The sequence below is a fragment of the Nannobrachium achirus genome (genome assembly GCF_963921795.1).
Source record: "Nannobrachium achirus genome assembly, chromosome: 2".
NCBI lineage: Eukaryota > Metazoa > Chordata > Actinopteri > Myctophiformes > Myctophidae > Nannobrachium > Nannobrachium achirus.
In genome coordinates, this window is record NC_137811.1 from 34506254 (window position 1) to 34533249 (window position 26996).

The 26996-nt window shown below is 40.2% G+C and overlaps 2 protein-coding genes and 1 long non-coding RNA gene across 5 annotated transcripts; 1 reads left to right on the forward strand and 2 right to left on the reverse strand.

Moving 5' to 3' along the window:
* Positions 1 to 2868: 2868 nt before the first annotated feature.
* On the forward strand, positions 2869 to 4806 carry LOC308305332 (uncharacterized protein). Its single transcript, XM_080750108.1, has 2 exons — positions 2869 to 2958; positions 3506 to 4806. Exon 2 carries the CDS (start codon positions 3611 to 3613, stop codon positions 4538 to 4540), a length of 930 nt encoding a protein of 309 aa, XP_080606234.1. The 5' UTR covers positions 2869 to 2958; positions 3506 to 3610; the 3' UTR covers positions 4541 to 4806.
* A 1305-nt stretch (positions 4807 to 6111) lies between these two features.
* LOC308305371 lies at positions 6112 to 9763 on the reverse strand. The gene is made up of 5 exons (XR_013963108.1): positions 9622 to 9763; positions 7716 to 7766; positions 7359 to 7409; positions 7043 to 7099; positions 6112 to 6844 (listed from the first exon to the last, which is right to left on the reverse strand). It is a non-coding gene; the product is annotated as an uncharacterized lncRNA (long non-coding RNA).
* A 1618-nt stretch (positions 9764 to 11381) lies between these two features.
* On the reverse strand, positions 11382 to 26803 carry dhdds (dehydrodolichyl diphosphate synthase). 3 transcript variants are annotated; one of them, XM_080750084.1, is made up of 9 exons: positions 26706 to 26803; positions 25287 to 25356; positions 24805 to 24921; positions 24182 to 24324; positions 21609 to 21725; positions 20296 to 20397; positions 19776 to 19890; positions 16456 to 16563; positions 11382 to 12174 (listed from the first exon to the last, which is right to left on the reverse strand). In XM_080750084.1, the coding sequence occupies exons 2-9, from the start codon at positions 25347 to 25349 to the stop codon at positions 11932 to 11934; spliced, it is 1008 nt and encodes a 335-aa protein (XP_080606210.1). In that variant the 5' UTR covers positions 25350 to 25356; positions 26706 to 26803; the 3' UTR covers positions 11382 to 11931. The 3 variants fall into 3 exon arrangements, with proteins under 3 accessions (XP_080606210.1, XP_080606209.1, XP_080606208.1); XM_080750083.1 differs by lacking the exon at positions 26706 to 26803 and adding an exon at positions 25983 to 26008; XM_080750082.1 differs by lacking the exon at positions 26706 to 26803 and adding an exon at positions 25971 to 26004.
* Between the last annotated feature and the right edge of the window lie 193 nt (positions 26804 to 26996).

The following is a 26996-nucleotide window of genomic DNA, read 5'->3' on the forward strand; positions in this document are numbered from 1 at the left end:
TTCATTATTGTTTTTTACTGCAAATTAAAAACGAAAGATTACTCCGTAAACTTTACAGCATTTTGTGTAAGTTTGCTGCGCCTATTAAAAGCAAAAAAGCAGAATACCAGAACGCCCATTGTCTGTGTGTCTTGTAACCAAATTCACCAACGCGCTGCAAACCAGTTTCTGAAAGACTGAACATCTCTTCCCTAAATTGAAAAGACTGAACATCTCTTCCCTAAATTGAAGACTTTTGGACAGAATTATAAATGTAACGTGTGTGTAAATTGTGCTTACCTGCAATTGAGATAGTTTGGAGCAGTTTGGGTCACGCTGAAGCCTGTGGAGAAGATAAGCACACAATGTTCAGTCGCACACACACAGCGCAAACTATATAGGAGGAAGCTGCATGGGCCAGCCTATACATTCATGATGGGGGTGGGGCAGCTGCTGCAGCGAACAGAGTGCACGTTCGTAGTACACGGCAAGCACATGTGCATTGTGCATGTCATGCAAATGCAGTATACAGACTATGCGCCCCCTGGGCCCTGATGGAAAATACACTCGTCTGCTCAGCTCTGGGTTCAATGTTTAAAACATTTGGCTTAAATTGGGCCTTCTGGGAAATATTGCCTATTTTTTCATTTAGCACGACTGAGATGCAGCCTACAGTGGTTCTCAAAGGGGACCCCCAGGGGTTTTCCAGAGATTCCAGGGGGTTCCCAGGGTCCCCACTGGGAACCCTGGGAGAGGGGGTAAATTAGCCTGTAGGCCTACTAAACTATTGTTAACATCTTAATATTCTACTTAGCACATTTATGTTAGAACTCTTACCTCCTTGTGACTTTAGTTTCAAGGACAGATTGAACTGGTTGACCCCTGGACAGCCCACCACAGGATGGTGGATGGACAGGGGGGTTGAACAGGTCTATTAAGCCTAAAGGGTCTTTCCCACCGGGCAAGATAAAGATACACAATATCTTTCTCAATTGAAGTGGATGGTAGTGTGTTCACACTGGATGCTACCACCCACTCCCATCCACTTCAATTGAGAAAGATATATTTTTTTATCTTTATCTTGCCCACTGGGAATGACCCTTTATTTATCACTATGCCAGCTTGTGATGGACATTTCGTCAAACTAGAATGTTGCCAGTTGCCATGGACATACACAATGAAAGGTCACATGGCAGAAACACACACCCTTAATACAAAATGAAGTGAAATAGAAAATGAAGTTGTTCAAGGATGCTTCTGTTCTGAGAAGCCTAAGCCTATACAGCGACCCTTGGTTACAACTTACAACAGGCAGAGTAATATAGGCTAGTAATTGCAAGGTCTCAGTTGTGCATGCTAAAGTTTGTGCTACAAAATATCATAACATATCCGTCTGTCATTCAATGTTATGAGTTAATGAGAAGGATAAGCAAGGATGAGGCAAGGCAAGGATAAGCTTGCCTTACCTGAGTTTCCTTAGTTGACCTTGTAGGCTCTATCAGTGAACTGTACTGTCATGAAACTGTACCTTTTCCTAAACTTCTATTAAATACCTCAATCAATCAACCAATCCTTGCTAGAACAACCAGCTTAGATTCTGCCTGGGGACTGGCTGGGTCCTATCCTAGTCCTAACTGATGGAAGTCAGAAAGGAAAACAGTTCTTCAAGCTCAAAAGTGTTAATCTCTACTCAGCATTCACCCAATGCTGGCCAATGAAAACATACTGTAAATATTGTACCTTTGACATCTCTGATTGATGTCCTGTTCAAAATTCTGCTCTGGGCTACCCTCATGTTTACTGTATACACTTGAATTTTGTGTGGACAATGAACACATATAGGTTTTCAACTTATAGGTTTTCAATAACCAGAATGGTCTGATATTTATATCACAGGCTCTGTTCTCTATTTGTGAGTGGTGGTGTTTGAATATGGCAGAAAAGGTATTCCATATTTATTTTGCGTCTGCTTGCCTCATTTTGTCTTCTATGCTCAAATGAGGATCCCATTGTCCAATTTGACCCACATTTAGAACCAGCTGCCTCCAGCTGTTGCTGCCTCCTCAGATCTATAGGGCAGAGAGTCAGACACGAGACATACAGTTAGATATGAGAGCTATTCAGATTAGACAATGGTTATATATTAACCACGCAAATAAGGGCGACATATGACATGTGTACATCCACCGTGGCAAATTATTTCCCATGGTCCAAAACAAACCTTCTTGTAACTTTGACCTAGTTTTCAATTTTGTTTTGAAATGAATGAAGAGAGCCCTCTACTGGATAGAAAAACACATGACAACTTCTGCCCTAACGTCTCCATGCTACAATCTGACTGCTTTTGACACGGTTTATCCAGTGTATTCCAATGTATTCTTGTTCATTACTTCAGTTGATGTCACCAAAGCAGCCATCCCTTTATCTTTACCACACTGGGAATTTGGGAAAATAGCCGTACTACAACACTCACAGTCACTGTCAATTCATCCTTTATTTCCTAGATAAAGATAAAAGATGAAAAATATATGGATGGGGGTGGATGGATCATCCAGTGTGGACACTACCATCCACTTCAATTGAGAAAGATTTTTTTCTTTATCTTGACCGGTGGGAATGACCCTTAAATCTCATCAAATAGTGGTCCCTGTCCCTGGCTCAAAGGTTGAAAACCACACTGTATTTAGCTCCTCCTACCTAACGACCCAAGTGAAACGTCATTTTGAAGGGACGTTGTCAATTGCTTATGACGTAGTTACTGTTTGTACACAAACAGCTGTATCTCTCGAATTCAAAGTTATGGTGCGTTTTCCAAACCCTGATCATCTGTACTCTCTCCCTTTCTCTCGAGACGCGGTGAAGGCAGCGGCTGTAGCTTGTGTCGTGGCCATATGGCAGGAGATACTGCAGGAACAGCGGCGTTCAGCGCGCAGGAGAGCTCGGCTGCGTCGAGCCATCCTGCTCTTAAAACTACAAGAGGTAGTAGCTCACTATCTACTTTGAACTAAGTTGTGGTAAAAAGTTGTGCCAATCTTGGATCTTGCATGACACTGACATGTGAAAATAAAAGTAAAAGTCGGCAGAAACATTCATGAATCATGGATGGTACCCAAAGCAAAGCTTGTGTTTGTCACTTCCACTGTTTGACATGGCAGTGCCATCATCATCTAGAAAGTCTGATATTATTGCATGTATTGCGTGTATAACCTAATAATTACCCTCCACGAAATTGCATTGTTTTCTATGGCTATGGAATGCATGCAGTCAGAGAATGGAATATCATCCATTCTAGGACTAACATGGAGCCTTAAACCTAGCAGTTATAAGTTCAGATTCAAAATCTGGATAAATAAATAAGTAATGTCATTAATACATTAACATGCCATCATTGATATCTAATGTGTGTGTGTGTGTGTATATATATATATATATATATATATGTGTGTGTGTGTGTGTGTGTGTGTGTGTGTGTGTGTGTGTGTGTGTGTGTGTGTGTCAATAATCACTTTGTAATTTTCCTTCATAGGGCAAGAATCTTCCAGGGCCCCGGAAATATGCTAGGGTCAACAGAGCCCTGCCAGTGCTGCAACAATTTTTTAACGGGGAACAGGACTTCCTTTCAGACTACCGTATGAGAAGAACCTCCATCCAAGCCCTTATTAGGCTGCTGCCTGGACAGAAGGCGACACAAGGCTGGGGAAAGCTCATAATGGTGTTGGTTACGGTGTACTGGCTGGCACATGGATTGTCCTACCGTGCCGTGTCCCACGCTTTTCACATACCCAAATCCACTTTGTGCAGGCTGGTCCACAGGGGAACAGAGATGATTGCAGCCCTACGCCACGAGGTGATCCGCCTTCCCGCTGCTCAGGAGCTTGACCGCATTGGTCAAAGTTTTGAGCAGTTGGCCAACAGCTCGGCCTTCTCAAAGTGTGTGGGTGCCATAGATGCATGTCATGTTCACATCAAGACCCCTCTCGTACCAGGCAGCCAGGTCTACGTCAACAGGAAGCTCTTCCTATCCATACAGCTACAAGCAGTATGTGATGGTGAGGGCAGGCTCCTTAACACCTTTGTGGGGTGTCCTGGCTCTGTCCACCACACCAGAGTCCTGAAGAATAGCAGGATGTATAAAGAGACTCTGTACCCTCCTCCAGGCTACTTCATCGTAGGGGATGGTGGCTACCCCTGCATCGACCGTCCTGTTGCCATCCTCACTCCATATGTGGAGCCACTGCAGGGGAGGCAGAGTCACTTCAACCACCACCATGCCAAGGCTCACTCAATCATTGGGCGAGTCTTTGGTATGATGAAGATGCGCTGGAAGTGCCTACTCCTCAAGGCTCTGGATGTGCCCCACAAATTTGTCCCCACGCTCGTCACCGCATGTGCCGTCCTCCATAACATCTGCCTGACTGCAGGAGACACCCTTGAGCCCATTCTGGATGAGGACAGTGTGCCTATTCCTCCACCTCGCCCGGTGAGGGGGGAACAAAGTGGGCATGGTCGGCGAGACAGCTTGGCAGTCCAACTTCCGCGTGCTGACCATGATTATTTATAGTTTTGTTATGCCATGGGCTCTGTAGGAGGTGAGCATTCTACAAGTGGGTCTGGACTAATCTCTCAAATGGCTGGACCGATCATTTCATAGATGTAGATGCTTCATAGATGACTGACCATACAGACTGGCTGCACAAGGCCCAAGATCCACATAGGAATCACAGTGTTATTAGCCTGGGTTTCCAAGGCTAATTAGACCCAGTCTTGTTTTCTTTATTGTGGCCTTTTCCTTATGTAAATGTTTAATATATATTTTTGGAATAAACTTCTGTGCTTTAAACCACTGACTGTTTATTTATTAACTCCTTTTCCTACATGCATACGGGTATATTGTATATATACACGTACACTACAGTATGTATTATGTGTGTCCATGTCATTGTCATCCAACTTACCCTATTTAGCAGAAGTTGGATGAGAAATAGATATATTGTTTTAATATAAATACCTATGTTCAATGTTTTCAGTGAGTCATATACACATACTGTATGTACATGTACACATAATGTATTTGACACAGGTAGATCTGCAAGATTTTTGAATAGACTTACAGTATATATTGCTATTTGGGCCGTGATGGTGGAAGAGTTCAGAAAGAGCTCAGAGTTCAGAAAAGGGCTATGCCAACTGAGAAACCTCTGATGCCAGTGTTGGGGGGGCTGTGTGTTTGGGCCACATACCATGTGGGCTCTGATGCCTGGCAGCGAGTCCATGGCCTGGAGGCCCCTTGCTGCATGTCACTCCTCTAACTCTCCCTGTTTACTGTCCCTCTTCACTCTGTAGTACTATCAACGAAGGCAGGCAAGTGACACCATCAACATTAAGAGACTATAGCAAAGATGAGATTTGGGTGATTCTACAACTTATACGAATGCAGTTCAGTTTACAAAATGATGCAGTGACAAAATGTGCCTTTTGCCTGCAGACAGGTTATCATTTTGAGTTTATAGCTGAATTTTTCAGAGGGTTTCATCAGTACATTTTTGTAAGAATTCATGTGCATTGTCTCAATGGGTTTCACAAGCCCATGTCTCAAAAATGTTGTGTAGGTGAACATACAGCAAAAGCTGGTAGTAGTGGTGTTTATAAAACACTGTATACATTACATTTCTCTAATATGAACTCAATAAAAAATTGTGTTGCAGAAAAATCCATGCATCTCCAACTGTATTATGTTCCCCATTTTCAACTGTTTTTATGTATATTTTGACACTTGCTTTGGTAATGTAAACCTGTTTTCTCATGCCAATAATGCTCCTTTGAATTGAAAAAATGAAATTGTATTTATTTTGTTAGCCCTAAAACATCTATATCTAAATGGCATTGTACATAAATTATGATTACAACTGGGGAATGGTGGTGTAAAACTGAGTTGGAAACTTGTATTGACACTTTGATACAATATAATCCCATCTTTAACATGCAACCCCCACATTATTTTAACACATTTAACTAAAAATAATCTTATCAATGGGAGTTGCACATGTTTTTATTTATTTTTTGCAGTTACAACAATGGTAATGTCAGTGAAGGAATTTAATTGAATAAAAAAAACATGCAGAGGAACAAATAGACATTTTGGATTGTTTTATTCAATAACATTTAGAACATTGAAACCCATAGGAATCAGAAAAGTTTCCTTCCTTCCACTGTTACAGAACATAATTTAAGAAGCAAAAGAATATTTTCAGATGACAGAGTTCACAACATAACTCGTTGTCTGGTTGTATTTAACTGTTGACCTAATACAAGTTATCCTTACAGATATTTTTTCTATGGTATTTCCAATGACTGGGTCTCATGTTGACGTACAGTGTTTCAAAACATTTGGTAAGCATTGCATTAGTTATTACCCTTACAATAAAATACAAGGAGATAGTGGCAACACTCCTATTCTCCCTAAACGTTTAAGTAACACACTTTAGCTGCCTCATGATATTATTTGGGTTTTAAAATTATATTTAAAATCCAAAACGTAGGAAAATATCTGTATTATTCAGCAGTTAAAAATAAAAAAAATCAGAATTAGACAAAGATAAAAATGTTACTTTTACAAGATATGGACGGTAATCGTTTCAACATGGCATAAAAATGGATATGAAATGTGAAATCCCACCCCCCACACTCTCTTGGAACAGCTTCAATACAACAAGTGCAAGCCCAAAACAAACTATAAATGACATCTATAATATAAAACTTGGTAAAAAATACTTATTTTAAAACTGTACAATCACCAAGTACACAGAATAAGCAAAACTCGAACTGTTATTCATTTAGCATCTGCAGCGGCATCAGCCTTTGGTGCCTTGGAACAAGAAAAAGAAGAGCACTGCGGAGTTAGATTTATATTTTATATATTTTTTTATCTTATACTAAACAATGACAGACGGGCCCCTTCTAATGTGACCATTATTTCATCATCAGTGTTTTCCTGTACAATGTAACATTATGCATATTATATATTATTATATATATTGTTTGTGGGTGTGCGTGCAACTCTCACCTCAGCCTTGGCATCGCCATTCTCAGCTGGAGCGGCCTTCTTTCCTTTGGCTGCTTTCTGGAAGATGGTAAGATAATAATCAACAGTTAGTATGCTTATTGCTTAAATCTTTGCTTTTGCATCATATGCTTCAAAGCTCACTTAAATGCTACCAAGCTGTCTAAATTATTTTTCAAGGGCCCTTTCTCGTGAGCTGAAACTAGGTCAGACACGATAGCTGAGAAACACTAAAGGTCACGAATCAGTTTCACATGTGTGACCCAATGCTGAAGCATGCAGGTGTAGAAGCAATGATTGACATCTGTCTGTTCCATACTTTTGGAGCTGCAGCTTTTTTCGGCTTTGCGGCAGCGACTGGCTTTGGATTCTGCAGGGGAAGCACAAGAAAGAAGATGATTTTAGTCCATGAAGATTACATGCAACAACATGCATCTAAACTATGCATTCTAATCTACAGTATTGTATATATTAAACTACAGTATAAACCTGGGCGTTGGCTTTTAAAACATAACATTTACTAAACAGTAATGTCAAATACATTTGACTGTACTGACAACTAACTTATGTCATGAAAATAATAAAAAATGAAAATATAATAAAGTTATCAAAAAATCAAAAAGAATTATCAAAAAGAAAAGTACAATTTGCTTAATATTACATCAATATAACTTACCGCTGCCAACCGTGGGGACCGCCGGGACGCCACCTCAGCTCCTGCTGCTGCCTGTAACAGATAATTCAAAAGAAAACAGAATGTCAAACTCAGATAGAAATTGTTATTGCTAATAGAGCCAGATATTTTCTGAAAATAACAAAACATGACACAAAACGGGGAATAATAGTGGCAGTTGGTATACAGATCAATTATTATTTGCTATTTATTGTAACGCGCCAGAGGCCCATCAAGGGGGAGGAGGAAAAAAACATCATTAGTGTTTTGGGCTGTCTGACAAAAGGATCTCCCGCGCATATTCGAATTTGAAATCTCCTCTGTCGAGTAATGATGATGACACCCCTGTTGGCGCGCTGAAGAAGCCCCGTTTACCCTCCGTCGTACGACGGTGTCGCGCGCATGGAAAACGGCAGACCTACAAGCCCACAACGCACGCGTCCGCGACGCCATTGTGGGCTTGTAGGTCTGCTATCTTGGGCACTTCCTTTGTTTTGCACTCAGTGAGTGCGCGCCCGACAGCTGTTAAGAACATGATAAGATTAACCGTACAATGCTGCTATAAGCTTTATCTCCACACAACATATGGGCCCCGAATACAAAGCCGCATACGTTAGCAACTTTTACAATCAACTGCAAAGAAAATTAAGAATTGACGAGTAGACTTTTAATGACGTTTTGATTAGTTCCTATATTTTTCCCCCCTCCCGGATTCGTGAGGGAAAGAATAGCCTACCCGGTATATATTTAAACACTTTAAATCAGTGTTTCCCTAACTTTTTAGCTCGAGGTCACTAGTTCTAAAACATTTGTTTTCTAGTTTATGGGGTTTCTTAAAATTTCTCTTATTTATTAATGAAATTACTTGATTATTTATTTTTTTAACTCATGAAAAATGTTTTCTTTTTGGGGAATGTTTTAAAAATAATAATAAAAAAAACTAAATAAAGGAATAAAAAAAGGGACTCAAAAAATGTGTCCACGACCCACAAATGGGCCCCGACCCAGTTTTTGGGAAACAGTGCTTTTAAACGTTTCCCCCACATGCTGTTGTTCCTAGGTTTAAATAAATAGAGATAGTGCCGTTTGGCAAACTGCAAACAGTAGGCAAAACCCTATTTTATGGACGTAAAATGCCAACGTTCTTTATTAAAAAATAAAGAAAATGTTTTTTTTTATTTTATAAATGTGGTTAGTAGGCCGCCAGCCCGCCATTCAACCACCAGTAACATTTTGCATTTCCCCCACACACCCGTCCCCCACTCCCCTCCCCCCACCGTCCTCGTCAACTTTGGAAGCTGAACTTATTTGACTCCTAGGTGACTAATGTACACACCCAAAAAACCCTCCCCGCCCGGCCACAGACACTCGGCTTAATAACGTCGAATACTTATCGCAATCGCTATTATTTTACGCGTATCATAAAGACTAAATAATCGGTCTAAAATACACAAGCATTGTATTTTCGTGCACGACGTGTAACGTTAATATTACCAAGCCCTAAAAGCACAATCTGACGCTGGCAGAAAACACATCCCCCCCTTGGATTGCGCCTTTTTTTTTGCAAGGCGCAATCCAAGATTCTGGTGCTTTTGCATGGACAATATGCACATTTAAGAGTTATATTCGTCAGTCCCGACTTTAGTGTGAACAATGCATTTGTCAAATGTTGTATAAATAAATCCTTTAATAGGCAGCGCACGAGAGGATGCATAAAAATGACAAAAATAGGTCTCCTCCATTGCTTAGAGCGCCATGTCTGTGTGGGTTAACGGTGATGACGTTCTTCTGATGTAGAAATCAAATCAAACGTTAACCTCGATCTAAAGAACAACGTGAAGCTTTGAGACGAAGAACAAGCTATAAACTGAGAAAAGTAATTTTTTGTTAAAAAATAAAAGAATCTTACCTTTCTTTTGGGCATGTTGAGGACAGGAAAGGAACAGAAAATTTCACAAAAAAATGAAACTGCAAATTATTTTCCCTCCAAGAGGAAATAGAGACCGGCTATAGGTTTGAGCGGTATAATGGCGAATGTATAACAAGCAGAATGTTTTAATACTTTATACACTGAAATATAAGAACGAAACCGGTTCGAACCGGTTTTGTATTTTGGAGTCGGTCATTGGATGCGACCGTGTCACGTGATTTTAAGCGCCACCCCTACGCCAAAGAGGCAGTTTTAAAAAAATAAATTCGAATTTATGTCACAAGGGGGCGTAGTATTACAGGCAGTATTTCTTGTTGAGTGTCTGAAAAGACAGACTCAGCAAATCGTTAGTTAGTTACTAGTTTTAAACCTCATATTGTTAGTTGCAGTGGTGTAAAAAGTAGGCCCCTCTCACATTTCTTACTTAAGTAAAAGTATCAATACTCTGCTACAAGTAAAAGTCTGGAATTAAACATTTACTTGAGTAAAAGTACAAAAGTATTGGTATCAAATGTACTTAAAGTAGGCTACTAAAAGTAAAAGTACTCATGAAGATTGTCCCATTTCAAGTAGGCCTGTTGAAATGTATACAAATCTTTTGAAAATAGCAGATCTACAAGCTCACAATGCGTCGCAGGTGTGAGCTTGTAGATCAGCTATTTTTAAATGGCCAAATGTATATAGGGCTGAAGTGGGTAATGTATGTTTTGTAATAATAATCAAAACCTACAAAGTAACTATTAACTAAAGTTTTCAAATAAAAGTAGTGGAGTAAAAGTACAATATTTGGATCCGAGATATAGTGGAGTAAAAGTACAAGTATTGGAAATTGGAAAGACTCAATTAAATTACAAATACCTAAACATTGAAAAATGACTTGAGTAAAAGTACTTTTGTGTGCGTGTGCGTGTGCGCGCGCGCGTATATTGTAAGCAGGAGGGAGTGTGGCACAAAGTGAAGTGGTACTTAAATGTCATTGTGTGATTATCAAAATACAAGTCAATAATATTCAGTAGTGACTATATAAAAAATTGTTATTAGAATCCTCAAAGGTGCACCTTAAACAGTTGCGCACATTACTTGGTATATTATTTGTGAAGATTGATTACAGCATATACGTTCACACACAGGCAATTACAAGTTCCCAATAGCCTAAATAAGAAGGTGACTGGAATAAATACTAATTAATAGTAAATGTAAGATGTTTCTCCCAGGCCAAACAAACCGTACCTGTGTACTTGGGTATGATTTTTCATAAAAAGGCTGTTGTAAATGTTTGTAGCATAAATATAAACATATTCCTTCACCCATCAACCTTCTCAACTCACTCAAGACACGAGCCATGATCGCTGATGGAATGTTCCAGCACATTTTGTTTTAAACATTTTTTTTTTTGTTTTAAAAAGTATGTCTAAGTTGTCTCTGTACTGTAGTGTACTGCAACCGAATTGAATAAGGGTGAACCTCATGTTACAAAGTAGTACTATCTATGGAAACCGGTAGAATCTGTTGAAAACACTGAATAATTACTAATATCTTTTGCATATTAGCTCATAAGTTATTAGGTTTCAGTAAAATATGTAAATATATAATAAAAGTGCTAAGTAATAGCGGCCAGCTTATTAGTTTGATGGAAGAATCTGATATGATTTACACCACCACACCTCAGACTCATGTCACAGTCAAATAGCCAATTGTATTTTTTTTAATGAGTGGCAACATAGTAAAAAATAAAGAGTTAAGTGAGTCATTGTGGCATTAACATACAGATAATCACGATTTTATTCTCACTAAGAAAGCTGGTCAAAATATAGTTTTGTATATTGTCAACATCACAGACAAATTTTACAATTAACAATGAGATACCATTTTTGGCCACAAGAAAAGCACTCAATGGGACTAGTTTATATTTCTCTGACCTTAATCACAAACTGCTTTCGAATTTGTATTCAAAACCTGGGCCCAGTAGGCTACCTGAAATTCTAGTAAGTGGCATGTATTTGACACACAATTTATACAACATATACATCTTTAAGCTACATCTTGACCAGACATGTCCTTTTAAGACTTAGATCTATAGCCATAAATATTCCCCCATATACTAACTACAGTATAGCCCCATAGGGGTAAAAAATTGCCTCTCATCTTTGTATAAATCAATAATACAAAAACAAACTGTTGCAAGTTTGTGTTCGCTCTTCCCTTTCCGACCGGCAGTCGTATTCAGAAAGAGGAAGGGAGAGGGGTTTATCCCCATTTCAACATGGGGGTCTATTCTTTGTAGCTTCTCTATGCCATGGCAGCTTGGCTGGATAAATCACTGAAGAAAGTATTCCTCTTATGCTTCAGTGCTCCTAGGAAGTCCTGAGTCCGTTCCTCCCGACGGGCAGTGTAGCTTAACAGAACTTCCTGTCTCCGCTGGGCATCAGCTGGCTTCCCATTGCCATGATGCTGCAGGAACTCTGCTGCACAGGCACGGTCTGCTTCCAGCTGCAGTCGAGCCTGCTCCTCTCTGTGGAGCTCTCTGGCTTTCTGCAAAGCCACAGATACCACTGATCAGATCTGGTTAGTTTAATTGACCAAATTCACACGGCAGCCATTTTTCATCATTACGTCAGTATGACATGAGAGCAAAATGCCTGCTGTGAGAATATGGTCATTTAATGAAGCCAAAAGGTTTACTTCATTTCATGTTTGATAAATGAACAGGAAAGTTTTGTTGATACAAATTTAAACGCAAACACAGCGTGTACATGGACAATAGGGCAGTTTTAAATGGGCAGTTATGTCATGCAACAGCTATAACACTACATGGTAGTTTAATATGATTTTTTAAATGATTAGCCTCGGGGTTGATCATTTTGTTTTACTCTCCTCCAGGGCTCTGAGCTGCTTAATGATACTTTAACTGTTCCAAAAAGAAATCATCTACAGTACCAGTTAAAAAACCTTCTCATTCAAACTCCATACAACATCATGTTTCGGATTGCCTCGTTGTATCAATGCATGCTCCATGAGCAACATGCATTTTCATACGTTTGAATTCTCAATAGGGACTGTAGGGCAGCCACTAGCCTGTATAGACTACTAGACGATTATCATTCTGTATTGCCACGGATATCACATCATTATTAAGGATTTTAAAATATTCTGCTGTTTGCTTGCAAAGCGTAATTGTTGTATGCCGTTTAAAATAACTCATGTCTGTGGAACATCGAAATGAGATATACAATATTCTCTAATACCAGTAAGACTCCCTAATCGGGAGATAAGCGACCGTTGGTCGCTTATCTCCACAAATAGGCCAAAAGTTTGTTTTACCAATTATCAAGACATACGGGCAGTTGACAGTTTGCCATGGTTACTCATTGAAGTTGAATCTCCATATATGGAGATAACCTACGCATCACACTAAGTCTGACCTCACCAGCCCATATTTGGGCATGAGCAACTTATGTCTCCATATATGGAGATATGATGACATCACACAGTCCTCAGCCGATGATGTGGCGTGATGTCATACAATACACAAACGAGCCCTACAGTATAAAGGGGCAATTCTTGCCAGGAAAGAAGCATTTCTTCGACTCAGACCTTATCGCCAGGGTTGGCTTATAGCAGCTGTCGGTAGGACCATATATGGATTCTGTTAGTGTGGATCTCCTAACAGGGCATCATCTGGGATACAATCCCTTTTATGCCCATATATGGAGATCCCTAACAGAATCCCTTTCATGCCCATATATGGAGATCCCTAACAGAATCCCTTTTATGCCCATATATGGAGATCCCTAACAGCATCCCTTTTATGCCCATATATGGAGATCACTAACAGCTAACAGAATCCCTTTTATGCCCATATATGGAGATCCCTAACAGAATCCCTTTTATGCCCATATATGGAGATCCCTAACAGAATCCCTTTTATGCCCATATATGGAGATCCCTAACAGAATCCCTTTTATGCCCATATATGGAGATCCCTAACAGAATCCCTTGTATGCCCATATATGGAGATCCCTAACAGAATCCCTTTATGCCCATATATGGAGATCCCTAACAGAATCCCTTTTATGCCCATATATTATGGAGAAATCCCTGCTCTGAGTATCTGACATCAGTGTGATGTCACCTGTTTATGCCCATATATGGAGATCCCTGCTCTGCGTATCTGGTTGCTATGGTAAACAGTTGGTTGCTAGGGTAAAAAAACATGGTTGCTATGGTAAACAGTTGGTTGCTAGGGTAAACAGTTGGTTGCTAGGGTAAAACCATGGTTGCTAAGGTGGTTGCTAACGTACACTAACAGACCAGCAACAACAGACTGTTGCCACAGCAACGTACACAAAGGTTTGTGTACACATGTGGTGTGATGTCATACTGATGCGGAGATATGAGCAGGGCAAAGGTGTGACGTGTGACGTGTGACGGACGGACGGACGGACGGACGGCCGGTGGAGGTTTTCATAGTAAACATATTTGGGCATGAGCAACTTATGTCTCCATATATGGAGATATGATGACATCACACAGTCCTCAGCCGATGATGTGGCGTGATGTCATACAATACACAAACGAGCCCTACAGTATAAAGGGGCAATTCTTGCCGGGAAAGAAGCATTTCTTCGACTCAGACCTTATCGCCAGGGTTGGCTTATAGCAGCTGTCGGTAGGACCATATATGGATTCTGTTAGTGTGGATCTCCTAACAGGGCATCATCTGGGATACAATCCCTTTTATGCCCATATATGGAGATCCCTAACAGAATCCCTTTCATGCCCATATATGGAGATCCCTAACAGAATCCCTTTTATGCCCATATATGGAGATCCCTAACAGCATCCCTTTTATGCCCATATATGGAGATCACTAACAGCTAACAGAATCCCTTTTATGCCCATATATGGAGATCCCTAACAGAATCCCTTTTATGCCCATATATGGAGATCCCTAACAGAATCCCTTTTATGCCCATATATGGAGATCCCTAACAGAATCCCTTTCATGCCCATATATGGAGATCCCTAACAGAATCCCTTGTATGCCCATATATGGAGATCCCTAACAGAATCCCTTTTATGCCCATATATGGAGATCCCTAACAGAATCCCTTTTATGCCCATATATTATGGAGAAATCCCTGCTCTGAGTATCTGACATCAGTGTGATGTCACCTGTTTATGCCCATATATGGAGATCCCTGCTCTGCGTATCTGGTTGCTATGGTAAACAGTTGGTTGCTAGGGTAAAAAAACATGGTTGCTATGGTAAACAGTTGGTTGCTAGGGTAAACAGTTGGTTGCTAGGGTAAAACCATGGTTGCTAAGGTGGTTGCTAACGTACACTAACAGACCAGCAACAACAGACTGTTGCCACAGCAACGTACACAAAGGTTTGTGTACACATGTGGTGTGATGTCATACTGATGCGGAGATATGAGCAGGGCAAAGGTGTGACGTGTGACGTGTGACGGACGGACGGACGGCCGGTGGAGGTTTTCATAGTAAACTGCTCCCTGACGGTCGCAAATACATGTATTTAAATAGTTTTATTCTGTTTAATTTAATCTTGTTTGTCTCATAGTATAGTATGCTGAGTTTGCATGCAATCCAAGGTCACTCTGCTCTATTCTAAAGAGGGTCATACAGGGATATGTACTGTATAAAGAGCTTAATTATCCAGAGTTAGACCTCAACTCTCTCTCTGTGTGTGTGTGTGTGTGTGTGTGTGTGTGTGTGTGTGTGCGTGCGTGCGTGCGTGCGTGTTTGTGTGTTATTGGTATTTCTTTTCCCTTCAGGGATGCATGTTTGAATTAAGCTGGTAACGTAGTACCAACAGTTTTATTTTGTGGTACTGTTTTTGACAGAGCCAGGTGAAAAGCAGAGCGATGGAGGGTAAATCAGTGACTGCTAGATTATGTTGAAGAATAAAAAGGCAATTATCCTGTTTGATTTGTAAGTGAAACACTTTCACAATAAATATGGAAGAAAGCTAAAGAAATGCAACTTACGTATTCTTAGCCTTCCTGATGTAAATTGTAGTATTTATTTGCGCAACATGAATAATGTGTGTTTTTGAGCACATTGCAAACATTATTAACTGCTCCAGTATAACACTGTGGTTGTATTTTGCAGCTCCCTGTCACAGTTGTCAATGTGTGCATGACAGTGAAGCAGGGCGTTGCTGAAAAACAGCCTTCGCAATCAGCAAGCCAACCCTGGATAAATAAAATAATACCATATAAATAATAAAATGGCATTAACCTTTTTTTCTTTTTCTAAAAGATTTAGAAACACTATGTTGGGGGTAGAATCCAAGAACAGAAACATTATAATAATGCAGAAATAATGGTTGTGAGCCTGGAAGGCTATGGTAGCGGTCCAGACACCTCGGCTGTTGATCCCGAAGGCAAAAAGCTAAAAAATTATAATAAATAATAAAAAGAAAAGAAATATATATATATATACAGTATATCTTTAGAAATATTGGTTTTGCCAGGGTAGAGTGCTCACCTCTGAAATGCAAGTTTTTGGGGTCGATTCCAGGCACCACCAACTCGGCATATGAGTAGTACGGCTTGGTAGCAAATACGTGCACTAAGTACTGGGAGCTGACAGTAGGTGTGGCGTTCCACCTCATCAATCCACCTCTGTGGTATAGAGCCCTCTAAGGGGGATAAGACACCTTTCTTGCCCGGCAGACAATAAGCCACTTCGACCTACATACTCTGCTCGGAACGGACTGTTCAAGCTCTGCTCTACTCCAATGCAGGTATACGCTATTGTGCAATCTGAATAACATAGCATACTTACTTGAATCGATCTGTAACTGAATTGATATTGCAGGACGGCTTCACACAAGTTCCAGAATGAGTACTCTGGCCACAAAACTGACTGGAACACTATGCACGAGTGAGAGGTCTGCAGGGGGAAAGAAATAAAAGAAAATGAATACCTGGTACACTACATTAGGCATGCAGAAGAACCACACGCACACACGCACGCACGTGCACACACAATCTAATTATTTGTTTCGTTTATTATATGGATTATTTTGTTGATGTCTTCTGTGAGTTGTTGCTAAAAGGCCAATTATTCACAAGATAATGCTTAAGATTCTGTGCTAAATATATATTTTTTGTTGTAAGGAATAGCTTTTCATAGAAATCACTTGAGTTAGATCAGTAGTGTTGTAGTCGAGTCCATCTAAAGCGAGTCCAAGTCAAGTCCAAGTCATATGGGGTTCGAGTCCGAGTCGAGTCCGAGTCAAGAGCCCCTGGGAGGGGGCCGAGTCCGAGTCGAGTCCGAGACCAATGGGAGGCGAGTCCGAGTCGAGTCCGAGACCAATGGCAGGCGAGACCGAGCCGAGTCCAGTTTTCTTTTTTTTCCTTTTTTTTTGATAGGTAGGCTGCAGAAAACAATATATATATATTTTTTTCGGACACACACACACACACACACACACACACACACACACACACACACACACACACACACACACACACACACACACACACACACACACACCACACACACACACACACACACACACACACACACACACACACACACACACACAAACAATGCAAGAACCCCCCGTTCATGTGCATGCACCTGTCTGGTGTTTCCTACCAATACCTTTCAAATTAATGGCTTGTCTTCAAATTAAATCAATATGTCTCCCTAAATTACCTTTGGTTGCTGTCAATGCTGTGGTTTAGGTTTGAGGGAGTTTTTTGGAGAGGTAGTTTTTTCCCATACCAATTTTCTGTCTAAGAACTAGACATTTGAGTTCCTACAATTACATTTTCCCCCAAGCAGAGAACAAGTACTTTAGTGTACAAATAAGACTTGGCATATACTGCAGTACAATATCCCAAATCACAGACGATAATTAGGCCTATCCAGTCTAATATCATGATATGGATATAACATTGATGCCCATGCACCAAAAGGCCAAGTGATAACAAAAATAATATTATTTAAAAAATAATTATGTCTACTACTGTAATCTATAACATTTTTAAACATTGCTGTTATAGTTGCATTGAAATAGAGCATGCATGATTTTAGCAAAACGTTTTTCAAACAAACTCTTATCTTAATATTTTATTTTGACTAAAAGCTAAAATAAATAAATAAGGTTTTCCCATTCAAACACATAGCAGTATGTGCCTGTCTGCATTTCATTGTTTAAGGTGAGAAATGTAGGCTACCCTATGTCATTAGTCTGATGCCTTTCAAGTACAAGGCAAAACAATACCCCATGTCACTGCTTCAAGTTGTTTTGATTCGTTTTAACCTCTCTACAGGGACTTACAATGTTACACTTCTCTCTGTTGATCAGTGCACTTTAAAACTTTCGGACGAGGCTTGCTTAACGAGTAATAGACTACACCTGGAAATACAAAAAGACGTAAATTCTTAATCCAGCTGTGCGGGTGGATTAAACTACACAACACATGATCACAAAGGCTTGTGTTTGGAAGCTGTTAGGACTTATTTATTTGGGGACACAAGGATATCCTGCAGGTAAGAGGAAAGTGGACTGTTGTGCTGTTGTCTGTTTGGCGAAAAAAATAACTTATGGGAAGATTAGGTGCTTGCTGCTGTGCAGAGCGGGGCTCTGTGTGTGTGTGCTACTACTGTGTGCCTATCAGATGCGCGTCAGAATGCTCTGTTACTTAACAAGGCAGCTCTCTTAATGTTAACGTGAATGCGCTCCTCATATGGATATAACATTTATTCCATTGCATTGTAGTGACTTGACTCGAGTGGACTCGGTGGGGGGCGAGACCAAGTCAAATTAGACCGAGACCGAGACGAGTCCAAGTCAAATTAAGGGCGAGACCGAGACGAGACCGAGTCAGTGAAAATTTGGACTTGAGTCCTGACTCGAGACGAGTCATTGACTCGAGTACTACAACACTATAGATCAGTTGTCATGGTAACAGCTTTTGCTCCTGATTCTGCTAGTAGGAATGAACCATTGATTATTCCTTCAAAGACGGTGCCATTTAACACTGGATTCAAATTATCGTGTACACGTCATTAACGCAACCATTTATATTTTGTTGGACAATAATGTAAAAATAAATTGCAAAACATTATTATTACATAGTATTAAAACACAGTCTCATGCACCCATGATGAACACACCTGGGCATTCATGTGGGCTTCAACTAGCGATGGAGTTCGTTAATTTCTATTGATAAGGAGCACCTTATTGATCCAGCTTATTGAGCCAGGCTTTTATCGAGCCCACTATCGAGTGTTTTCTATTTTGTGGAAAGACGTGAGATGACAAATTGTGAACAGAACTGGTATCTTTTTTCTTTTGGCCAGTTGCTGTGACTGTGAGTTTGTGGTTGACCAGTGACCACCATCTATGAAGATGACAATTAAGTGTTAAATGGCTTTAAATTATAAATAGTAATTTCTTGATCGCCTCTTGTCTTGATTGTTTAAACATGACGTCATGGGCCGCTATGCTCGATAACAGGCGGCTTGATCATAAGCCCAAAGCTTATTGATACCGGGTACTCAATACATTTGTTATCGAGTTTGTCACAGGCTCTGGTTTCGAGCTCCATCCCTAGCTTCAACACATCTGAGTTCACTTGCAGTGTTCACCCAGGCAAACCCTGAGAGCTGTGTAAGCTGTGTATTTTTTGCCCTCTAACCAACCAACTAACCAGTGTGCCACATTGGTTAGTTTTACTGTTGTTAATTCTGGACCCATATTTCTTAATATTAGTTATTACTTCCTAATAGTATTCTCTTCATTTTTGGATTATTCATCCATCGTCAAGTTACATTACTAAAACAAAAATGTACTAAAACAAAAGTTTAAACAAAATGTGTATATGAATTGAAGGTAATCAGGAATAAAATGTAAAAAAGAAAGAAAAGAAAAAAAGAAGAAAAACAAAACACAAACAGTAAATGGGTAGCAATTAGCAGTAGTTAATCTTACAAAAACATGTACATCCTACTTTAATTAATGGCTTGTTGTGCAATAGTGTCCCTTGCCAAAAAGAGCAGATCTACAAAGCTTACAACGCGTTGCTAAGCAATGCGCTGTGAGCTTGTAGATTGGATAAGTCCCATAGAGAGGCCAGTCCCATAATCACCTGCCAAAGGAGGAAGTCACTGAGGCGCACCTCTCCTGAGGTGCGGATGAGAAGATCTGGGTTGGGGGAGTTGCTGCTGTACATACACTCACTGAGCAGGGCCTCGGACACATCACTGAGCATCACACAAACAACAACACACAACAATGTTCTTAACAAGCTCTTTAATGGTACACAATGAGCAGCTATTCATAGCATTCAATTACAGATATCTGGCAGGTCAGAAATATCAAATAGAAGGTGTTTTACTTAACCAATACCATAACCAATGTTTTGTTTTTCTACTTAAAATCGTTTTGAGAACCTCTGTAAACTAGGATTGTTACTGAAAACACTAGATTATCCACCATGTAAAAACAAAAATCCTTTGAGAAAAATGTAATTAGTTTAATTACTCTGAGAGTATATGTACAAATGGAAATCAAATGGAAATCAAATGGACCAGTAAGGGTTTGGTTCCATTGGAAAAGATGAATTCACAAGACAGAATCAGTGTATAGTATCTGAAGCCGATACTTACCTTGACTTGATAAGCCCCTGCTCCACTCCCCAGGCCATTTCTCTGACTGCATTGGTGATTTCATGTCTTGAGGTGTACGCAAAGCACACATTCAGGAAGCATCTGTTTAACAGGACAAGCTCATTTTGTCAGGAGATGAGTGGCCATGGTAGGGTACAGAGTAAAGCTGAGACACAGATGAGAAGGGTTGTACAAAGTCAAGGCACATGTAAGCTATTTGCAGGTGCTGAGTAGTCAGGATAGATGTGTTGTCGAAGCGTGATCACATTATTTCTTTCTTTGAGTGAGCATGTTTCGACCAAATCTGATCTTTGTCAGATAAAGGTAAACACATAGACACATTTCTTGTAATTAGACAGGGTAAAATAAATAATTGTTCAGTCATAAAGATGTTTTCTAAATCTGTATATAGGTGAGTATACAGTATAGATGATTCAACTTTATACACATAATATCACTGAATACACACAGTGATACATTTAACAGATTATGTTATGTGGTCTTCATCAGGTCAAGGTGATCTGAGTGCTCCGATATAAATAATTAATATCAAACAAATGAACATACACTTCGATACATATGATGAATATTTTTGTTACGGTTGTTAGCAGGTACTCAAAAGGATTCCAACATAGAAAAGTGGACAATATGGCAAGTCCCATGTCCCAACCACCAACATCCATGTGAGGGCGCCACCACCATGCCCCACAAGGAGACATCCAGTTGATTTAGTTGGCTGTCAGTCCCTGCCATGAATTGCGCCTAATACATTCAACTAAATCAATAACAAAATATGAGCTTATCATAAGTATTTGATTTTTTTTATATTTCCATGTTGGATCCCTTTTTATTTTCATTTATTTTTATTTCATTTTTTTTCCATGTGATCAACCTGACTAGCTAAAGACTGGACATAACATTTCTCCTGCTTGTTTCAACTCTTGGTAGGATAGGCGGCGTGTATTATAGTTATTATAGTAATACATTAATATGTATATAGTGTATTATAATCACAGTTATAATCCATTATAGTGTATTATAATTAGGATAGTTCTAATACAAATTTATATTGTATTATAATCACAGTTAAAATGGTCAATTTGTTTCTCACCGATAGGGGTACTTTCATGGAAAATGTAGAGTGTGGTGTGGTGCGGTGTAGTGTAGTGTAGTGTGGTGCTAAAGCTGCAGTCGAAAAGGGGCTTTACTGCAATTTGGCACACTGTACTATTTAATGCAATAAAAAGGTGATCATGCTCGGTAAGATGAAAGTGGATATCTTTACATGTTAGAATGAATAAAAAGTTGCATACTTGTTGTGGGATCTGGTTGCGACCACAGCTTTGGCGATATGTTGCTGAAGGTCCAGTGGCAGTAGTGTCAGGTCTCCTAATACACGGACGCAAACGCCGTGCTTCTCAAGATTCTCCCTGGGGAGGGGGAGGAGGGGAAGTGGTTAGTTTTGATTGATTGAATACTTTATTAGTCAAAAATGTAAACAGCACGTGGGACAGTCAGACATTAAAGCTAAATGGTTAACACCAAAAAAGCTATTTAAACTATCAAACATATAATTTTCGGAATGTCTGAGTGAGTGTCTGTCTGTCTGTCTGTCTGTCTGTCTGTCTGTCTGTCTGTCTGTCTGTCTGAAACAGCGTTTCTCCTCAGTGGCTGGAGCAATTGATCTGAAATCGCATCACCATTAGCATATGAACACACCTGACATAACTGTGAAGGCCGTTTGTCACTTTCACAAATCATATGCTATATATTAGCATTTTTATCATGTATCTACTATCTATTCTGCATCTAGCATGAGGCATATCTATTCTGCATCTAGCATGAGGCAACATATTTAACCAGCTCTGTGTGTGTGTGTGTGTGTGTGTGTGTGTGTGTGTGTGTGTGTGTGCAAGCGGGTGGGCGGGCGGGCGGGGGGGACACAGTATCTCTGTAGCCATTAAACGAAACGGGTATTTCTTACATTGATGCTCCTACATATTATCATGCAAGCACCAGTTAAAGTTACTTTCCATCCCTCATATACTGTGTGCACAGTGCACATCCCTTAACCCACACACTGCACATCATTTCGGAGCTCATATCATTAAACGGGTAAGGGCTAGTTTAAAAATGTTTTTCAAAATAGTTAAAAAGGCAAAGAGGTTTACGGATAAGGGGTAAGGCATGGACGAAAATAGGGCCCTTTGTGTACATATAAGAAAAAGAAATGGCAGGGAATAACACCTCCTTTCGATGGAAATTGACGGTACATTTATCTGCCCTTGTGCTGGGGAAGAAAAAAGAACAAAAGGTAAAGAAGAGCCGAAGAGAGAGAGGTTACTTGATTTGTCACCTAAGCCAACGGCCAACGGACAACAAAATCTCTGCCTTTCTGCATATGCCCTCTGAAACATTAGCTACACATATGAATCTTCTCAGGAAGCTCATATAGTGAAGTTGGTTGGGAGCAATTGTAGACCTCATTTAAAGGCAGGAACCTAATAAGACAACCTACACAAACCACCGTCTGGCTGCTGAACCTGTAATAAACCTGCATGTGGGTTCAAAGAATTGGACCAACAACTATGGAGTTATTTGCCAGTCTCTCAATATCTATGGTGACTGGCTGTCCCTGAAGCAACTCTGTTAAAGCAGAACTATGTAGTTTGGGGTATCAGTGGCCATACTGGACACAATTGACATTGTGTAACCAAACCAACGTGTTTGACTTCATTACCCAAGAGTCTCTGCAAGCATGTCCGATGAGGATGCGCTGTGAATGGCCAGTCTTCGCTTTGACTGGCAGTTCTGCCTTGGTGCCTTGGCAAATGCCAGGATGAAACTCATTGTTATTGCTTAAACATGTAACTTTATAATTTGGTGGGATAAAATATACTATATAGTTGTTATATAGTGCTGCTTTAACTACTTAAACCTTTTATATTTGTCGTAGTGAAAAAAGTCGATCTGCAAGTTCACAACTCGTCGCAATGCAAAACATTGTGAGCTTGTAGATTTACTATTTTCACTTCATTTAAAAACTTGTAAAATAAAGTGGTTAAAGGAATGCTTCATCCCCAAAGTGAACATTTTCTATCAATTACTCACCCTGTGAAGCCTTGAATGCATAGATATAGATAATCTTTGTTTGTGATGCATTCCTTTACAGTGAATAAAGAATCCAAAAACGAGGAAAATACTTTATGAATTCAAGTTAATAGGCGGCCAAGATTAACAGTAGAACTACTCAATACAATATAATTCAAGTGTTATGTATGCAGTCATATGCTCAGTAATTCCAAAAACAATGCAATTAACATTCTCACACAAATTTTACAATCAAAACACTTCTGGGATAAACAGTCTCACGCACGAACAAGGAACGCATATGTGTGAGTGCGTGCAGGTGCGAACTCAGCATGTGTTGAAACCCACATGCATGCCCAAGCGCCTTCTTCCTTTGTGCATACAATTTAGGCATTTAGCAGACGCTTTTAATCCAAAGCGACATACAAAAAGCAGGTAATACATCAATATAATAAGCAAGATCATTTGTCAGAGCATCAGACTGTTTACACACCCAAGTGTTTAAAGTAGTAAAGTTCCACGTAAATGGAAACACCAATGAACAACGAGACTGTGAGAGTTGTTTGAGAGTTTATAATCCGATTTATTATATAGTTTTGCTGTTGTCCAAAGTCCTACTATTTGTTAAATACATTGCTGTATGCAAGATTTATTCTCTGCATTTCCGACTCATCTAACCCATTTAACTGACACTCTTTCTAAAGAAGACTGACTGATATATGTTAGGTGCAGGAAGATTTATTTGCTCTCTGTGACAGGCCTTTTAGATTCAATAAATATGATTTTTGATACTCACTGCTCTTCTAACAGTTTAATAAACTTTTGCTTGGCCAGCTCCATCAGTCCATCCACTTCATCTTGGGACCGCTTGAAGTTCTCAATGCTGAAGGCATAAACTGTGACCTCACTAATGTTCAGATGCAAACACCAACGTAGTGTCTGGCAGGGGGAAAACAAAATGTCACTAATATGTTAGCAAAGACATCTCAGACGAATGGCCTTCATCCCCTATCATTATTGATGCTTTTTCTTTCTGGTAGCAGCATCCTGAAAAGCCTGAAATCCACCAGCCCTGTGTACTTCATCATTCATCATAACTACACTTTTCAATGTGGATTGTGCAATTTGCATTATTAACATGTCAAACAAACAAACAAACAAACATTAGTACTGTTTGTTAAGTATCAGTCAATTACTGACAATTTCACGGAAGAATACACAACATTAAAAGTTACATAAATAGTGTTAAACTAATGTCAATATAGATACGGAGCAAAAATGCAAATATTTGGCACATATTTTGTCCATTCTTTAAATGGGTCCATCTCTAGATTCACATTCCAGAATGGCCGGTAGAGACGGTAGAATATAATGCATTGAGGGAAAACGAGGGTCATTTGCCCTCTCTCATGACCTTACCTCTGCTAGTTTATTAAAGCCCTGCATATGTCCCTCCTGTCGCTCCACATGTTTCTTACGGGCAAAGCGCCGGTTGCCATCCATGATAAAAGCCACATGCTTAGGGGTTGGACCAGCCTGTTCAAGAGAGACAAAAAGACATTTTTTTTCTCACCTCTAAAACACTTGACATCAACAGCCACTTCTTTTCACCAGTCTTCAGGAGGGCTTAACGCATTTGGAGGAACACGGCACGCTATCATTCCCAGTTCCGCTCCCTGTTTAACAGGTGTCCCAACTACTCCTAGGAGTCGCCAGATCAGTGACACCTCCAAACAAATCCTCAGTTTCCAGTTTCCACGCCACCCAGAGTCCCACTATAGCATAGCCTTGTTGACATATATTAACAGTTAATATAACTACATTTAACTACATTTAACTTGTTTGGCATTACATGTCCTGTCCTGGGTTATGAGATAGGTACAGGTACAGATGTGTGATACCTTGAGTATGTTGGCTGAGAGTTTCTCAATGAAGTTCAACTCGCCTTCTCTAATCCAGGACATCTTCAACCTTTGAACAGATTGGGGGGGGGAAAAGAATGCATGATTCATAGACATGTTACACATCTGATTCTGTACCATACAGACGGAATAAAATAAGTATGCCATTTTAGCTTAGTCGGTCTTGACTCTAGACAAATCAAGATATTACATACTTGTGTGTGTGTGTGTGTGTGTGTGTGTGTGTGTGTGTGTGTGTGTGTGTGTGTGTGTGTGTGAGTGTGTCTGTAGCCTATGTAATAACACAGCTATAATAGGGCTAGTACTACAAATCAAGATGGCTATAGATAAAAACACTAACATGAGTGATGCTTCAATAACACCTGAGAAACGAACTGCACCGTTTAAAACCGAATAGCTTCTGCACTCGTCAGCTCAAATTAAATAGAAATAACACAATAATATTTCGGAATGACCATACATCATGTGCATTTCTTCCAAGCAGTCAGCTGAGCATACAAGACGTGCAAGGGAAACTGTCAACTGAACGCTGCATTCAGAAATAAATTGCCAATCAAACAGTCCAACAGTATGACAGTCGCTTCATTCGTTAATTTAAACAACTGGATAGTTCGATCGCGCGTAAAGACTATTGGTGTTTATTTTACACCTGATTGTACAGACCTTCCAACTCACAGCTTTTACGATGACGTTCAATTCCTGGTTCGAGTAAGTGACGTATAGTGTGTGTGTGACTACTTCCTTCGCTAGCGGAGCAGATCTGTATATCATGCGGATGGACTACACGTGCATTTTTGTATTGTGTCAACGTTTGTCGCGGCGTGCACGGCAATAGCGTTGAGGAACGCTATGTCACCGATTAGCCGTCGCGCCGTAAGAAAGGCTGTGCACCCTCTCGTCTTTAGTAAAAATAAAGAATACAGTTTCGCTATTCACCAAAACAAAGACGGCTTTAGAGAGGTAAAAGCCTACTTTCCTTAGTGGGAACACTCTGAGCCCCCCACATCACTTCTAAAATACACTTTTTAGGTAGACAAGAATATATTTCACCGGAAGGCAAAATCTGGTCAATGGAATTTTCTATTGACACGAGCTGTAGAGGGCGGTGTGGAATAACTAAAACATCCTGTGAAATATTTTCTTTTCTGTCCAAAAAGTGTATTTTAGACGTGAGGTGGGGGCTCCGAGTGTTCCCACTAAGGAAAGTAGGCTTTCACAATCTTAGAACCGTCTTTGTTTTGGTGAGTGGCGAAAGTGTATTTTAATTGTTTTACTACAGACGAGAGGCTGAGCAGCCTGTGTGAGCACAAGGGCTCACCGGTGACATAGCGTTAAGGAGAACCCCTTCCAATGGACCAGCGCTAGATAAAAGCTACAAATCTGCGGTGCATGTCCTACCTTCCTCCTTTTGGGGGCGAGAGCGCACGTCGACTATGGACTCCAGTCTCTGATCAGAGGCGGAGAAGAAGCTTCAGATTTTGGGGGAGAGGGGCTGGCCTTTTTTTGTTCCGCTGGAGAATCCTGCTGGAACGGTGAAAGCAGCAGCAACAGCAGCAGGAGGAGGAGGACATCAGATCAGGCAGTCAAGAAGTCACACTAAACGCCGCGGACAATCCGACGAAGTCGTGGTGTAGCCTAGAAAGGAACAGCACTCCCCAACCATCCCTGGCCCTCTCCTCTTGACACCTT

Coding starts and splice junctions, on each gene's coding strand:
- dhdds (XM_080750084.1), bottom strand. CDS start 25,349: ATGTCCTGGATTAGAGAAGGCGAGTTGAACTTCATTGAGAAACTCTCA. Junction 24,922..25,286: donor TCTCAGCCAACATACTCAAG/GTATCACACATC, acceptor TCTCTTGAACAG/GCTGGTCCAACCCCTAAGCA. Junction 20,398..21,608: donor GCAACCAGATCCCACAACAA/GTATGCAACTTT, acceptor CCTGTTAAACAG/ATGCTTCCTGAATGTGTGCT.
- LOC308305332 (XM_080750108.1), top strand. CDS start 3,611: ATGAGAAGAACCTCCATCCAAGCCCTTATTAGGCTGCTGCCTGGACAG.